Source organism: Canis lupus, chromosome 13, assembly GCF_003254725.2.
Source record: "Canis lupus dingo isolate Sandy chromosome 13, ASM325472v2, whole genome shotgun sequence".
NCBI lineage: Eukaryota > Metazoa > Chordata > Mammalia > Carnivora > Canidae > Canis > Canis lupus.
The window spans coordinates 58,785,767-58,804,371 of record NC_064255.1 but is presented as its reverse complement, the minus strand read 5'-3'; the positions used below and the strand labels follow the sequence as shown (position 1 = coordinate 58,804,371).

Sequence of the window (18,605 nt, the reverse complement as noted above, 5' to 3'; positions counted from 1 at the left end):
CTCTTCCCAAAAGTTTAGCATGTATTAATTCACATAACATTCATTACAATTTATTTTAACGTGAAGAGACTCAGATACAGAAAGATTAAGGAACCAATAACTTACCAAAGTTGAACAGTAAATGGCAGATTTGATATTCAACCTCTGGTGTTCCGACTTCAAAGCCAGCTATACTGCATGGTGGGTAGTATACTACGCTCTGAAATCAAATATTTGTGGAATAGCATTGTGATATATCAGTAAGTATGCAAACACTGTTATATGAATCTGTTCTAAAGTCAAATTCCCCAAGTAAATTTTTTAATGTTTAATCAATAAGAGTATATATAAACAGAATAGCAGAAAATTATAATTATTTATTTTTTAATATATTTATGGTTTTTAGGCAAGAAGGTAATGGTGTGATAGCAGATGTTGTCATGAAATTTAAATTCACTAGAAATAACAATGGAGCATTGATGAAAAGCAGAATTAAGTCTGTTTTACACCAAATGCTGAATAATTCTGGAAACTTGGAAATAAGCCCTTCAACTGAGATAACATGCAAGTACCATTTTTATATGCCATTTTATACTAAAATATCAACTTAACCAGGTATAATTCAGGTTTTAATTTAATGAAACTGACCTTTTATTTCCTTGAAATTAACCTTTAAGAAAACAATATATTATAAGGGTAGACATAATGCATAGTTTTCCAAAATAAAACATTCTAAAGTTTAAAGAATCATTTAGTATTCATATAGTAAATTTTATTAGCTAAAAATTCTTTAGTAATTTTCCATCTCAACACTCCTTATGAGAAATGTTGTTGCCAGATGTTCAATCTGTAGATATGCCATAGAAATGGTAACTAGCTGCTCAAGATCAGAACAATTTTTTTTAAAGAACACTTATTTTAATAAATGTCATTTCAATTTTTCTACAGTAGAATACATACTTGTCTTGATGACTGTAGATACGTAAGGCTGTTTGGTAGCATTCAGAATTACCACAAAAATCAGAGAACAATTTAACTGCCACTCCACCTCATCCAGAACACAGAATGCAATTGGAAGGTATCTGATAAATACTTGTAGAATAAAGACGAAAATTAGATTTAGCGACATCCCTAACTCCTCTCTGAAAATATCTGTAACTCTGCTTGTCTTCAGTCTATTTCCACTTTTTTCCCACCCTATTGCTACCTGTTTGGTCCAAGCCAACATAATATCTGACTTGAACTACTGCAGTAGCCTCTATACTATTCTTTTAAATATTTTCTTGGCCCCTTCCAAAATACTGTCCACATGCTGATCAAGGAAATATTTTAAAACATAATTTCAATATTACTTAAAAGCTTCCCATGACTTCCCACAAATAAAATAAACAAACAAAAAATACCTGTAACTAGGATACCAAATTTCCTGGCTTACCTGGGACAGTCCAAGTTCATGCCAATTGTCCAAGAACCATTATTAATATTGATCCCTTGGTATCCTGGCTCGACACTAAATGATATGACCATCGGTTCTAAAGCACTGCATTATCTGGTTCATAATTGACCCTTCAGCTACTTATTATACCACTTACCACTCTTCCTCATTCACCATAATCCGGTCACACTTTCATTTTTTTTCCACCTGCCAAACTCCTCTCCTTCCTGCCTCAGGGCTTTTGCATACATTGTTCCAGTTTCTTAAAAAAAAAAAAAATATATATATATATATATATATATATATATATATATATATATTTATTTTAAGGAGAGAGAGAAAGCAAGAGAGAAAGACAGGCAGGAGAAAGGGAGAAGCAGTCTCCCCACCGAGCAGGGAGCCTGACACAGGGCTCAATCCCTGAACCCTCAGATCACGATTTGAGCCAAAGGCAAGCACTTAACCATCCAGGAGTCCCCATTGTTCCAGTTTCTTATGATACTCACTAGATCACCCCCTTGAATCCATAGGTCTTATCTGAATCACAGCTTTCTAACATAAGCCTTTTTAAACTTCCATTACTCAATTATTTACCTGTATCACTGACTTCATTTTCCTTCATAACATTCGTCACAATCGAAACCACAAAACATTTTGTGTGATTTTTGTATTGTTTGTCTTCATCCTACTCTGTAAGCTTCCTGAAGGCAAGAATCAGTCTGTCCTGTTCATCCTAATGTCCTTCTACTACCCAGTATCTAACAAAAAATAGATACTCCATTAATATTTCTTGCATGACTAAAAAAAAGACTTAATATGTGCATAAAATTTAAAGACTCTCCTCCAACTTTGTCATGCACTACTATCTTAATAAACCATGATTCCCTCATAATAAGCTCAACATTAAAGGATTTTGGTAGCCCCCACGCTGGACTGGTATTCAATCAGTATACACCTGTGACAGCTACACTAACTGTTAAGATATTGAAATGTTTTCCTATGTGTTGACAAACCACCACTGCACTAGGCCCACAGAGGTGTCGTCCCAGGCTCTTCAAATCCTCCCATCCCTACCCTGGACTCCCAGCTCATCCCCCGTAACTGAAGAGTTAATGATTAGCATAGCTAGGACTTCCAAGACGCTGCTCTAGCTCCAAGGTTTGTTGTGTCCTTTCTGACTGGCTAATGCTCATCCATTACAGTTTGCTTAATCCTCAGAACAATCATGTCTTATACTTTTATTGTTCCCACTCAAAAAAGAAGAGAATTACCCAGGGTTATACAATCAGCATGTAGGGAAGGCAGGATTTGAACTCAAGTCTCTTATCCAAAGAACAAAAAGGGGTGGTCAGTTCTTTCCTGCCTCTAAAAGGATGTTTTGGCTCCTCTGACACTCACAAAGCGATATAATTCCCAAACCCTGTGACACTTTTGGCAGCAATTAAGTTTGGATAAACTGATTTTAGAGAGCATGAAAACTTGTCTGAGACGTTTTACGTTTATTTTATGGGAAGTAAGCTGATTTCTCATTAAAAGTTTTCAAGCAAGGAAATGTCTGACATACATTTTTTAGAAAAAAAACAGCCTGGCAAAGTAGAGATAGACATACTGAAAAGTACAAAAGTTGAGGCAGGGAATTCAGATTGAAAGTTATTGTAATTAGCAAAGATGTCAAATGATGAAAGTATGAATTAAAGTTACAGCCAGGGGGATGGAGAGGATGGGATGCACCTAATTCAAAGGTTTGTTAGAGGCTAGAAGGTACAAAATCTGAAAAACAATAAGAGGTGAAGATGACAGGAAGGGAAGAATTAGAGACTGTTTCAGATTTCTAGCCACGGGTAGAAGTGGGATCATTTCCTAAAGGAGGAAATATAACATAAGTAGCAAATTTGAGGTAAATTTGGTCACGTTGAGTTTGACATGGCTGTAGGACGTGCAAAGAAAGCAGCTCTGTAAGCAGACCTTAAATTGGAATAGACAGACCTTTACTATCTGCTAAACATTTTTTGTCTGTGCCCTCCCACCATTTCCCTTTTGCTGCACTTGCACTGCTCTACTGACTTGATGATTCCACATCATACATCTCCATACACTTGGACCCACTACACTTTCCACCTGGAATACCTTTTCACTGCTTGTCTGCCTGGAAAGTTCCTTTTAGGTCTTCAAAATGCATCTGAAATGTTTTTCTCACCATGATAACTCAGTGAATCCCTCAGGTAGCATGATAACCCTCTCCCTTTTCCTCTCCACTTAAATTTATTTGAATGAGTCCTTGAATAATTTCTAGCTGTAAATTATGTGAGGGCAGACCTCCTGTGTTTTGCTCACTGTTATACCTGCAGTACCAAGAATAGTATCAGTATTCTTGTACTAAAGTAGTACATACATCTCTATATACCCACATATATATTCAAGTAAATGAAAATTTAACTTCTCTTATACTGTTTTCCCAACTAAATCGAGTGACTTGAGGGCAGGAATATCTTTTAAATATCTTTTAAATGTCTTTTAATGTTTGATGAGAAATTAAAGCACAAACTTTAATATAAATAACAATAAATTGGGGGAATATTGTAAGTGCAGAGATTTCTGGGGCTTATGACTCAGAGGTTCTTTTAGCAGGTCTAGGAAGAAGCCTAGAAATCTGTATCTTATCAGCTCTCTGAGTGATTCTGATGATGGCTGTCTGAGGACTACATTTAAGAAATTAAGGTGAAATAATATACAGTCCTTCTGGTATTGATCTTACTCTCACTTTTTTTTTTTTTTAACACCAGCCATTACTGACCAGGATACAGTAAATATTTTCACTGAAGGTAAGTTTCAAAATTATCTCATAAAAATGGTTTACCAAAATATGAATAGTAAATGTTCAAGTGTTTGCACTGTTTGCCAAGGTAGTTTCTGTTAAGGTGTTATCTTTATTCTCAATTCACTCTTGTGCCTGCTGTTGAGATAAAACATCACTGATTCCATTGGCCCATGGAGTGATGTTTAGGTTTTCACCTCCTTTTAAAAGGAGGTGGCCGCAGTGACATTCTGGGTCGAGTCTGACCTCAGGATAATTTTCGTGGCAGCCTTGGGAACCTTTTCTTATCCTGCTCTATGTTGGCATTTCTGTAGACTTGTAAATTATGTTTGGTGATACCATTTATATGGCTCCCCCTAACCACTAGAATAGTCTGCTTTGTTGTTTAGGGTAATTTAAGTTAATTAAAAAGAATAATAGGGACGCCTGGGTGGCTCAGAGGTTAAGCATCTGCCTCCGGTTCAGGTCCCAGGATAGAGTCCCACATCAGGCTCCCAGCATGGAGCCTACTTCTCCCTCTGCCTGTGTCTCTGCCTTTCTCTTTCTGTGTCTTTCGTGAATAAATAAATAAAATTTATTTTAAAAAATAAATAAAAAATAAAAAGGAATAATAAAAAAATTATAAAAGTATTGTCAGTTTAATTTCTCTAATCTGAAAGAAAAGTCACTACTTTTCAATGTAATTCAGTATATTCTCAGGCTACCACAACAGAAATATAAACCCTAGAAAAGAGCTCTTTACTTCTCTAGTGATGAAAGTAGTTAGAAACTAGTTCAGTGTACCTCAATAGCTGGCCTATATCAAATACTTAATTGATGTTACAAGGTTATGCTACCTTTATGGGTATTTTTCACCTTCATTATGTATTTAATTCATGCTTCCTTTTAATGAAAACGTGCTTCAGTAATTTACTAGGGAATTTGGTTGAAGGATACAGGGGAGGAACTTATGTTCTGTGTATACTCTTAATGGAAGTCTGGCCCTCCTTTATCTGGAAAGTCTGTTAGGAAAAAATACCTTTGGATAGATGTCCTATTGAAGCAATCTCACTACTTTAGAGCAATAGAAATTATTGTTGGTGACTTACTTCTAATTTCTTAGTAATCAACTTAAAAAATGGAAACAAATCATGGGGATGGGAATTGGGAGGACTTGAATGATCATTTCAGCTTCACCCATTGGAGTGTTCATGGGTTTTCTCTCTTATGATGTGTAAATAAGCCTCTCTAGATACTGAGAGACCGTCACTTACCCTCAAGAATAGTCTGTGGACCTGAAGTAACTCTTTTTCAAGGGCACATCTGGTAATGTAGAGTTGATTATGGAGATGGCCCGGAAATTACATGAGGAGTTGAATTACCACTATGAAGATTTCTTGATAAGAACACTTTTCCAACGTCAGTGTACACATGAGTCACTTGTTAGAATGCAGCTTCTAGTAAGTTCTGAGGATCTAACACACAGCACGGTGCCTATGGTCAATAACAGTATTGTATGCTTGCAAGTTGCTAAAAGTAGACCTTCATCATTCTTACCACACATGCACAAGAAGAGTTAACTATGTGAGCTGATGGAGGTGTTGGTTGCCTTGATCTTGGCAATCAACAATGTATACGTATATCAACTCATTGCACTGTACACTTTAAATATACAGAATTATATTTGTCAATTATTCCACAATAAAGTTGAGGAGAAGGAGAACACAGCTTCTCATTTTTCCCTAGTGTGGGTCTTAGAGTCCATTTTTTTCAGCTTTGAGGTATAATTGACAATATTGTAAGATATTTAAAGTACACAAGATCATGATTTGTTATATGTATACATTATGAAAAAATTCCATCTAGTTAACATATTCATAGCCTCACATGTTTAACACCTCTCCACACACTTTTTTGGTGAGAACATTTAAGTTCTATACTCCTAGAAAATTTCAATTATACAATAGTGTTATGAACTATAGTCATCATGTTTTACACTAGATCCTCAGACCTTATTTACCTTATGCCTGAAAGTTTTTACACTTTTACCAAATTCTCTCCATTTCCCCAACCCTCTAGCTCATGGCAACTACTTTCTACTCATTCTTTTTAGGAGCTTGACTATTTTTTTTTTTTTAAGATTCCACAACATAAAAAAGAAAAAGATTCCACAACATATAGGTGGTACTATTTGTCTGACTTACTTTACTTAGCATGATACTCTCCAGTTCATCCACATTGTTGCAAACAGAAGAATTTCCTTCTTATTTAAGGTTGAATAATAACCCTCTGTGTGTGTGTGTGTGTGTGTGTGTGTGTGTGTGTGTGTGTGTGTAAACATTCTTTTGACCCATTCATCCACTGATAGACCCTTAGGCTATCTTCACACAATGGCAACATTTCTAATAAATTTCCAGGGTATGCCGGTACTGCAGGTACACAGACTGCACTTTTGAATAGGAAAGCTATAGAGAAGATGGAAATTTCCTAGTAAACTTGTGGCTCAAGCTGTTATATCCAGCACTGACCTATCTTAACTTATTTTCATGGAAAATTCCAGAGAACACAAGCTGCTCCAGAATTTGAAGCTCCATGTCAATTAAATTCAGAAATAATCTCTAAAATGCAATCTATAGGGCAGCCCAGGTGGCTCAGTGGTTTAGCGCCGCCTTCAGCCCAGGGTGTGATCCTGGAGACCCAAGTTCCGCATCGGGCTCCCTGCATGGAGCCCGCTTCTCCCTCTGCCTGTGTCTCTGCCTCTCTCTCTCTCTCTCTCTCTCATGAATAAATGAATAAAATCTTTTTAAAAAAATAAATAAAATGCAGTCTATAGTCAATAGTAGTCACATAAATACCCTAAAAAATAACACACTGATCATGCTTTTGGAAAGCCTAGCATGTCCTGGGGAAGAATACATAAAAGACAAGTTGTAAAAGATAGATTCTTGGCAGCATCTCCCCAAAGTAAATGAATCATGATCTTCCAGCACTTTAATATCTTTTTCTCATTAGGATGTGGGGCCCGTCCAGACCTAATAACTTTGTCTGAGGAGAGGATCCTAGGAGGCAACAAGGCTGAAGAAGGAGATTGGCCATGGCAAGTCAGTCTACAGAAGAATAATGTTCACCACTGTGGAGGTGTCCTGATCAGTAGCATGTGGATCCTGTCAGCAGCTCACTGCTTCAGAAGGTGAGACCACAGCTTACCTACCCATCCAGGAATGACTAGGAGAGACATATATAGAAGAACTCCACCCATACCTCCCAGGACTGAACATAATTGGATTATGCTAAAAGGAATTGAATGCAAAAAGAAAAAATTAATGAGTGTTTTCTTCCTATTCATAATAGCAAAAACAAACTTTTTTTTCTCCCTTCAGCTTGCTAAATTTAATCCAATTTTTTTCTGTTTCAGGCAATAGCATGCCAACATGATAAAGAACAATGATTTATATGTCAGAATGTTTCACTTAAATCCTAGCTATGAAAGCTTGGGAAATTTATTGAACCTTTATAAGCCTCTTTTATTTTTCTTCCAAATTAAGGGCATACTGTTATCTATGTCTTAGTGTTTTTGATAGGATTAAATACACTAATGTAAACATATGTTAAATCGTAGCAAAATGAATTGCTACAGGGGATCCCTGGGTGGCTCAGCGGTTTAGCACCTGCCTTTGGCCCAGGGCGCAATCCTGGAGACCTGGGATCGAATCCCACGTCGGGCTCCCGGTGCATGGAGCCTGCTTCTCCCTCTGCCTGTGTCTCTGCCTCTCTCTCTCTCTCTCTCTCTGTGACTATCATAAATAAATAAAAATTTAAAAAAAATGAATTGCTACAGGATGTTTGCACATTATATCATGAAAGCTGATCAGCGGGCTGATGGCTGATCTGAGACTGTTGTATGCCATTAACTAATTCTCTCAAAACAATTATTGAATATCTACTATGAGCATAGTATTATCAGAGAAGCTAATTAAACACTGCTCATACTTTAAAGGAGCCTACATTCTAATGTTAGAGATAGATATGCACAAAAATAATGATCAATAATGATGAGTAGCGTAAATAACATGAATTTAAACTACTTAAAAGTTCTTCATTGATGTGACTGAAGGTTATTGCTAACATGAAAGTAATAAACTGTCAGGGTAGAGTAGGATGAAAAACTTACTTAGAATAGAAGGACTTTAGACAGATGAGTAAATCTGTTAGGGAAAGACACAACCTTATTATTGGAGCATCCTAGATCCCTACAGTTGCTGGGAACTAAACTCAAAATGTTCACTCAAAAAAGTGAAGATCTAAATCAAATGTGCCTCTGACCATATCTATCCTCTTCTCAGACTCACTAAATAGCCACAGTCTAAAATCCAACTTACCACATACCCAGAGCCCTCCTATCCGATCAATCCAGACATTTCTCAAAGCATGAACCTTGAGTCCCAAGCAGACTGAATTATTCTCTTCTACTGGACTCTACGTACTTTTTCGGATTTAAGAGTATCGTGCAGTAGTCTTGTTAAACTTAACTCCCTCATAATAGTTTTGTAACAGGCACTATGTTATGCAGCAGTACCCTCAAATCTGCAAAGGACTCCCTAGAAATGGTGAAGATTCTTCAGAATTCCAAAGGGAAGAAATGGGGAAAGGGATATTAACACCTTATGGAAAAGAAACAGATTGAGCAACTGCTCTTAAATGCAATACCTGGATTTAGCAGGCACTTAGCATCATCAGGGATATAATACAAACTGTACTGTATTCTAAGCCCTACACAGATCCAACCACCAAATGCTAAGTAAAGGATATCACTATAAAGAAAACCACTGTTATAAATATCACCGATTACCAAAGGAATTCATGATTTTAAATGCTTGAAACATCTTCTTTCCTGCTTTGTCAAAGATTAATTAACCATATAATTGTGGGTTCATTTCTAGGTTTTCTATTCATTTCTAGGTTTTCACTGTTCTATTGATCTATGTGTCTTTGTGCCGGCACTAAACCGTTTTAATTACTAGAGCTTTCTAATATAACTTGAAGTCCAGAATTGTGATACTTCCAGCTTTCCTTTTCTTTTTCAAGATTGCTTTGCCTCTTGGGGGTCTTTTGTGGTTCCATACAAATTTTAGGGTTGTTTTCTGTAGTTCTGTGAAAAATGCCTTTGATATTTTGATAGACATTTCATTAAATGTGTAGATTGCTTTGGGTACATAGACATTTTAATAATATTTGCTCTTCCAATCCATGAGCATGGAATGTATTTCCATTTCTTTGTGTCCTCTTCAATGTATTTCATCGGTGTTTTATAGTTTTTAAGAGTATAGGTCTTTCATCTCTTTGGTTAGGTTTATTCCTGGGTATCTTATTGGTTTTGGTGCAATTGTAAATGGGATTGATTCCCTAATGTCTCCCTCTGCTACTTCATTACTGGTGTATAGAAATGTAAAAGATTTCTATATACTGAGTTTGTATCCTGCAACTTTACTAAATTCATTTATCAGTTCTAGCAGTTTTTTGGTGGAGTCTTTCAGGTTTTCTAGATATAGTATGTATCATGTCATCTGCGAATACTGAAAGTTGTACTTCTTCCTTGCTGATTCAGATGACTTCTATGTCATTTTTTGGGTCTGATTGCTGTAGCATACTTATTTATATTTTTGTTCCCAGACATTCACACTGTTTCTTATACAAAGTAGACACTTAGTAATGCCTTGTTCAAATCTAACTGATGAAAATAATTGTTACCTTCATTGAATGCTTATTGTGTGCCAAACACTGTGCTTGACACACTCTTCTCAATACTTACAACTGTGTTAGAGGATATCATCAATCATATTTTATGCAAAAATAAACTAAGAATTAGAGATATGAAATGAGTTTCCCTAAATAACACTGTTAATGTATGGCATGGCCAAGATTTAAATCTAAATCTAACTGGCTCCAAAATCATGCTCTTATTCACTTGCTGGATGAGAGAAAAAAGGAGGGAAGGAAGAGATGAAGAATATCTTTAGAATCTTCTCTGTAAAGATCCTGAGCAGAAGTTCAATATAAAAAAAATCATGTAATTTGCTTGTTGTAAACTACTTTTTTAATTTTTTTACTACTTTTTTCTTTAGAATTTTTTACTTAGCATTCACTCTCACACAAGCTACTGTACCTTATAAAATTATTTCCTGGACATAAAATTTTTATTTCTGTATCATCTCTATTTAAATTCCACAAAACTCTTACATTATTATGTGGTTACATTTTATTGTTATTCAACATTAGGAGCAACATTGAGTTAATCAAGCCCAAATCACAGACCCTTTAGATAAATGATCATTCATTTACTAGCTGTGTAATCCAGAAATACATACCAAAGAGATATTGATCAAACAGTTGCTAGCTGGTGACAGGGATGACAGACACAAAATTCAAATGTTTGACATGCTCACAAATTCCGTATTCAAAGTATGTTTTCATATTTTTTTAGCCAATCTAATCCTCGTCAGTGGACTGCCATCTTTGGTGCTTCAATAGCATTTCCTAAACAGAAAAGAAGAGTAAGGACTATTTTAATCCATAACAATTATAACCCTGCAACTCATGAAAATGATATTGCAGCTATACAACTTGAAGGAGGTATCAACTTTACCAAAAATATCCATAGGGTGTGTCTCCCAGAGGCTACCCAGAATATTCCACCTGGTTCTTCTGCTTATGTAACAGGATGGGGATCTCAAGAATACGGTGGTAAGTGTCTCGGGAAAAATAACAACAGCAACAAAACCTCCTGGTACTTGCTGCTATGCAATATTTTTTAATTAGGGAACACGTGAAGGACATGTTTTATGGAAGAAACCATTCTATATTCTGATGAGCCCAAGCTCTGGTTATTCCTGAGTTTCCTCAGCAAAGCAAAGCAGTGTCCCTACAAATTGTAGGAAATTTTCAAACATATTAATAGGGACATGTAAAAGAAAGTGATGAAGAAATATGAGTTCTTCAATGATGCAGAATCCCTAGGTCTCAAATGTCTCCCCTATAAAGAAAATTAAAAATAATTGAATAGAATATTTGGATAGGTATTCTCTAAGGGTTTTAACATCCTTTAAAGTATTAACAACCATTAAGGTATTCTGAGATGAAATGAATCCTGCCTCTAAAGCAAGAAACTCTACATGTGCATTGCCCACCCTTGTTTATTGAAGGAATAAAATAGGAATAAAAACGAGGGCAATGTGAAAGAACAAATAGGGCCATGGTGAAAATAAGAATATCAGCCAGGGCGTGGAAGGATGGCATTAACAATTTCCACATGCTTCAGCTCATGTTGTAGATCATGTCTCCAAGGAGTAATATGAAGGCTTAGTTGTCCTAGAAAATATTTCACTGTGTTTTCATGACCCAAAAAATTTAGTTTAATAGATAAAATTTGTGCCAATCACAAAAATGGCAGTGCCCCTTTGAAGGAACATCAATATAAAATAAATCAGTTCTCTAGCCTTGAAATCCAACTGGTTTCTCTTTCATTGTTAGACTAAAGGTTATTCAATGTGTTATTTTCCCAATTCAAAGTCAGTCAGTGAATAATTTAAATCCTACTAGTAGATCTTAAAACAGCAGTTTTATTTTGCTCTCAGGTTCTAAGGGGCACAGCATGGCAAAGCTAAAGGAAAAAAATAAAATTGACCTGTATAAAGGAGTTATTCTACTCTACTATAGGAATCTCTTCTGACAAGAAACTCTGACATATATCTTCCATAGCTTCCTTTGCTGCATAAGAAATTGTGTTTGGGATACATTTATTCCTTCACATATTTATCATAAGGTTATTAATTTATCCATTTTATTTCTGCTTTTATACTTCACAGGTAACACAGTTTCAGATCTACAGCAAGCACGGGTCAGAATAATAAGTAATGATGTATGTAATGCACCAACTAGTTATAACGGAGCTGTCAGGCCTGGAATGCTCTGTGCTGGCCTACCTCAAGGTGGAGTGGATGCATGCCGGGTAAGTTCATGACAATATTATCACATCATTATCCAAGTTTGTAAGTACTTACTAGCATGTGATACTGTGATAGGCATAGAGGTAACATAATTATAATACACAGCCTTGATCCTCTAAAAACTTAACTAGATTTTAGAGTTAAAATTCTCTTATGCAGTTGAACACCAATTTTTGTTGCTGTGGTTATTGAACACCAATTTTGAGAAACCAAATTCCAGAATGTTAACCACCCAAGTTCAAGAACAGGACAGAACTGCATTGAATTCCTTAACCTCTATGACAAATTTTTTTATCTGTAAAATGGGGATAATAATAGTACTGAACTTTAGCCAGGCCTGTGCTAAAAAACAAAGAAATCTCAGTCATCTCAGCTATTTTTCCTGTTTTTAACCTAGACCATGACCACTGATGTAATTTCAATCTCTGATAAAAAAAAAAATTCAATCTCAAACTTTCAAACACTATAAAGGTTTAAATAAATTAATCCGTCCCCTGAGAGTCATAGACAATAATTGATTTTAAAATATAAATAAAACCTGAATATCAGCACCTTGAGGATAAAAAAAATGTACACAAAAAGCTTAGTTACTATAGTCACAACAGTTTCCATAACTGTAAAACAGCATAAATGAGGAGGGGGGGAAACTATTAGATCTAGCCTGTCATTTTCAACCAAACATAAAAATGCAAATAATTATGAAATCTTAAAGTAATTAGAATAGCATTTTTTTAAAGATTTTATTTATTCATGAGAGACACACAGAGAGAGAGAGAGAGAGGCAGAGACAGGCAGAGGGAGAAGCAGGCTCCATGCAGGGAGCCCGACCTGGGACTCGATCCCGGGACTCCAGGATCACGCCCTGGGCTGAAGGCGGCGCTAAACTGCTGAGCCACCTGGGCTGCCCAGAATAGCATTTTAATACTAACATTTTAATTATATTATCTAAACAATTAACGTGTTTATGTCTTTTAGTAGATTTTAATCCTAAGTCTGAAACTCCATATTGTAACAGCAACAACTACTTACTATCAGAAATTACATTTCTAGAAATTTAGAAAAATTAATCTTTTCTTGAGGAATCTGCTGCTGTTTTGGGGGGGGGGCAGATAGTATGCAAAAAAATCAGGTTTATTCTTTCCTCAAACATTACTGAGTTTTTTATTTCGTGCTCACAATCTTGAAAAAGTAGATAAGAAGTAGCTCTTCCACAGTTTTCTCAAAGATCCCAATCTATGAGCATTTTCCCAAAATTAAACATTTTTATTGACTGCAAGGTTGTGTAAATGGAGAGGAATTGTTTATCAATTTTGAAAATACCATTAATTACCCATTGGCCTTTTCCCTTTAAGTGGAGATGTCTTTGTGATAGAGAACACTTCTTGTTCCACTTCCTGTTTATTTTTTATTGCTAGCTCTGTATCAACAAATTCTCAAATTTCATAGTGATTTTCAAAAAAACTCACCAATCAAATAAGCAACATACCTGTACGCTGACAATTCTGGTTCTACTAAGAGCATTAACTAGATTGAGTTAAGGAAACACCTGAAAGATAAAAGGGTGTTACTCATGCTTCACTCAAGATGCCCCTTTCCACCTTCATACACAAATTCTGCTCTTCCTTTTAAGCCCAGATCAAGCCCTAATTTATCATGAAACTTCCCCTGTGTGTTCCACTCCAGAACTCAATAATTTTCACTGAAATACAACAATACATAGAGTTTGTGCCTCAAAAAGAAATCACAGTTTACAAAAAGGCTTATGAGATCATACTTGTTTCAGTTCATCCACCCATTCATTCATTCATTCATTCAGAGAAAACGTATGAATTACTTTCTGTACACCAGATACTGTGCCAGCATAGCAATGTAGTCCTTGCATTCATGAAAGCTATATAGTCTAGAAGACAGAACACAAGCTCAAATGTCTGATCAGGCAGTGAAGCTGTCCAGAATCAGGAAAATTATGTGTGCCTCTTAGGTTAACATCTGCTTGCCACTCTTGGTAAGACATGCAGAGAAATTTCTTACTAGAAAGGAGAAGAAATCACAGCAAAAACACAATGATGAGTAAGTGCTGAGAACTGGCTAACTGAAGTGCAAACACACAACCCAAAGGATGCAGGTGCCAATTAGCTCTATGCAGTGCTTACCATGGTGATTCACACACTGACCCTTCTCCCCATCTAGACCAGTAATTAAGTAGGTATGAAAAGCTAGCTACTAAGCATAGTCAAATGAACAGCAAACTATTTTAAACTCACACGTGGTAAAAGCTAACTTTTATTAGTACAGACCATATGCCAGGTTGCACTGAAAGTGTTGTGTGTGTAAAACTCATTTATAGAAGCATTATTTGCAGATGAGGAAACCAAGGCAGAGAGAGCTGAGCACTGGGTGTTATACTATACGTTGGCAAATTGAACTTCAATTAAAAAGAGAGAGAGAGAGAGAGAGAGAGAGAGAGCTAGGTTACTGAAGTTCATATGGCTGATAAGCAGAGGATTCCAACCCAGGCTCTCTAACTCCAGAAGCCACAGACTTAACCTACCATGCAGTATGTCAAACAGACTAAATTTGTCTCCCCATCTAGATTACTGCATTAAAATATTTGTTGGTTAGTTTATTATAATTGGTGAGTAGGTATTTCATAAGGAATGTTTTACTCATTGCCATATAAATGTCTTTTTCATTATTCACCAAAGAATACTTTTTGATAATATATTATGCCTCAGACACCATGCAGGACTATGAAAAGGAAGATAAGTGAGACTTCTGAAGACTCATTCATCCAACAAATATTTCCTTAGCATCACCAATGAGATAGAAGTTTAGGATACAGCAGTGTCCAGAATAGGTAGGCCTTCCCTGGCAGGCCTTCTAGAGTAGCCAAAAAACCAGACAATTAGCAAGTATTCTACAAGCCGTGAGTTTTGCAGCAATGCACAGATGCCACGAGGGGAACTGGTACAAGGGAGTAAGTTCAAACAGTCACCCGAGGTGCTTGTAAAAAATAACACAGGAGGGGGGATCCCTGGGTGGCACAGCGGTTTGGCGCCTGCCTTTGGCCCAGGGCGTGATCCTGGAGACCCGGGATGGAATCCCACATCGGGCTCCCGGTGCATGGAGCTTGCTTCTCCCTCTGCCTATGTCTCTGCCTCTCCCTCTCTCTCTCTCTCTCTGTGACTATCATAAAAAATAAAAATAAAATAATAATAATAATAATAATAATAATAATAATAATACAGGAGGGAAAGAGATGTACACAAGATATGGGAGCACAGGCAATGAAAAACTAATCCAGCCCAAAGCTAGTAGGGGTGACAGTGGGGAGGAAGATACAGGCCAGGGAAGGCTCCCCAAAAGAGGTAACGTCTGGGATGGGAAGCACTCAGCCAGGCAACTGAGGACAGTGGGAAACATGCTTCTCATCTTCTCACATTTGCTGAAGGAACAACATGTGGTCTTGAAGGATTTTGGTAATTTTCACTTGAAAATTGGTATAGTATTTCAACGTTGTATAATGTCTCAATAGGGAATGTTAGACTAAATTTATTTACTGTCATAATGGATGTGACTTCTGACATAGAAATAAACTCCTTAATACTTTCGGTTGTCTCACACTTAAGCAATTAATCATTGTGTTTCCCTCAGGGTGACTCGGGTGGCCCACTGGTTCAAGAGGACTCACGGCGGCTTTGGTTCCTCGTGGGAATAGTAAGCTGGGGGGACCGATGCGGTCTGCCAGATAAGCCAGGAGTGTACACTCGAGTGACAGCCTACCGTGACTGGATAACTGAAAAAACTGGAGTCTAGCACAATAAATGCATCTTTGTGGCAAAGTCTGTATGCAGGTGTACATCTAAAATTCCAAGACTTTCCTTTTCAGCTGCTAAAGAAACCGAAAGTTCCCTATTTTAACATCCTGTTACTACATAGATATGGTTTCATCAACACTATATGTTCTTTATTACTCTGGATTTTATGTTTTGTCAAGAAAGCTATATGAATGCTGCCTCGTATCATGGCTTGTGCCAGGGGTAACATGTAAACTAGCTACAGAGGTAACAATTTTATAGCAGTTGTGATAAGAGCGAGGAGTGAGAAAAACCGGTACCCTGCGAGTTAAACATTAGAGGACTCTGGATGAGTCTGCAGGGTTAGAGGAGTATTCCCCAAAAAGTCTCACTGAAACTGATAAGTAGGCAAAATAGAGAAACTCACAAGGGGAAAAAGTGGCAGGATAACTTTCAAGACAGAAAGAACAGCAAGAGGCAAGAAAAATACTATTTACTTGAAATTTCTGTTTACTCAATATTCTACAAGTGGTATAAGTCCTAGAATCCCTACAGCAATCTTAATTATCCTATAAAAACACACTCTCATAGGAACTGATAAATTTCAGGCATTTAAGAGCAAAGCTAAAATAGTCATTCCTCAACTAAGACTCCATGAATTATGATTTCATGATGACTTTTATTAAAAAATCCCTCATCTCTATGAAAAAAGAGAACTTATTTCCTCCATAAACTGATGAAATACAACACAACCTTCTCAGCTGACTTATAACTATGCAGTGCTTTTGAACAACTAAATAGGAGTAATCTTAAGAACTAAAGATCACCCAGTGCAAGTTATTTTTGAGAATTTAAGGATCCTCAATAGCTAAATCCAAGTAATGAATTTTCAGTCATATATGAAGAATTGTTTTGCAAAGAGAAAGATTAGTGTAATTTCAATAAAATTATTGTAGAAAAGGAACATTTCTCTCTCTTCCTCTTTCTTTCTCCCTTTGTCTCCCTTACACACACTTTACAAAAGAACATAAATCCATTAAAATTTAATGGCACAGCAATTTATGTAGTCTGAATTGTGAATGTAACTGAATTTTTATGGGATTTTAGCATTAACTGAAGCTTGGTTACGCATGACCATCTATGTGTCAGGGCTTCCTCCTTCTAGAAGCTACATAACATTTGGGTATCAGAACTACAACATGTGTTATGATGCAAACTTCTTGTATTTCCTCATGTAAATTGCTAAACAGATCTACAGAGAAATCTTTTACTTTTAAGGAAAAGAAGTTGAAAATTTAACCAGTTTGATGAAATGTACAAATTATCGATACACCTTATTTCAGATAAACTCTTTTAAAACTATTTCCCCACCTAAGTATTCATGGAAGTCATAGTTATAATTTATGAAGGACAATTCAAAACAATTTATTTAATTGGTTCTCCTACAAGAGAACTAACTGCTAAGTAGAATTTAAAGGCTTGGCACTTCTGCTGCCTTATAATCAAGTCCTATAACTGAGACAAGCGTCCAGCTTGACACTCCTTGGCTTTACCCTGTGAGGACAACATTAAACTGGTAATTTGAGTAAGCCTCAAAGAAAGTGTGTTTTGTGTATGGGTGTGTTGGGGTGTGTGTGTGTGTACATGCCCTCACATAATCATAAACATATTTTTATTTGTTCCTATATTTTGAAAGCTATATAAAGTACTTATTTAGCAAAATAAAACAAACTCAGTTTATTGAAAATAAAATATTATTTAAAAAATATGTTTATTTTTATGAAGAGATATTTGAATACCAGAATACCCATTTAAGAGCTCCTTTCTTATTTATTTATTTATTTTTAAAGTACTGATGGGTTCAACTTCTCTGAGACCTAAGTAACTCCATGAGAACAATTTTGGATATTTGTGGGAAGAGTGGTCATTCATAAATTCTTTCAGTTCCTAAAAAAATCATTCTGGAAACTCTGGCAAAAACTTTCTAGTATCCTAATTCACTGCCAGAAAAAGTTATTACTATCAGGGAAAACTCTGTTCAGCATATAGAAAACACAGACTAACCAGTAAAAAAAAAAAAAATAGGCAAACAATGTGAATATTTGATGTTCAAACTGAATCCTATTGGGTTTAAAACAGTGAGTAGAACTAATGAAAAGAGAATTATCCAAGAAAGTTTAGAGCAAACAATTGGCTGTTTTTTGCACTACTTGGAGGGCTTAATTGCAGAGTGTAGATCATTCATTTAACAAATTTATTGAGCCCTAATATGTTCTAGGCTGTTTACCAGACACTAATAAAATTAAGATAAATAAGACATAGTACCTACACTTAAGACACCCAGAGAATGGTGGTTTTGATAAACATACAATAAAACTTGATGGATGCAATAATAAAGAGTAGGATATTCATTACAGAATAACAAAAAAAGGGGTGTGGTCCTAGAAGATTCAGGGGAAATATCTTAAATATCAAAAGTGGGGAGACACCTGGGTGGCTCCAGCAATGGAGCATCTGCCTTTGGCTCAGGGCATGATCCCGGGGCCTGGGATCAAGTCTGACATCGGGCTTCCTGAGAAGAGTCTACTTCTCCGTCT

At 36.2% G+C, this 18,605-nt stretch overlaps 1 protein-coding gene across 1 annotated transcript in view; it reads left to right on the top strand.

Moving 5' to 3' along the window:
• TMPRSS11D (transmembrane serine protease 11D) overlaps positions 1-17,066 on the top strand; it is a 51,387-nt gene extending 34,321 nt beyond the window's left edge. The window contains exons 5-10 of the mRNA XM_025435645.3: positions 386-543; positions 4,198-4,236; positions 7,221-7,398; positions 10,690-10,949; positions 12,071-12,213; positions 15,866-17,066. Of these exons, the coding sequence (XP_025291430.1) occupies positions 386-543; positions 4,198-4,236; positions 7,221-7,398; positions 10,690-10,949; positions 12,071-12,213; positions 15,866-16,027 (940 nt within the window). The 3' untranslated portion in view covers positions 16,028-17,066. The remainder of the gene's footprint in view (positions 1-385; positions 544-4,197; positions 4,237-7,220; positions 7,399-10,689; positions 10,950-12,070; positions 12,214-15,865) is intronic.
• The last annotated feature ends 1,539 nt before the right edge of the window (positions 17,067-18,605 follow it).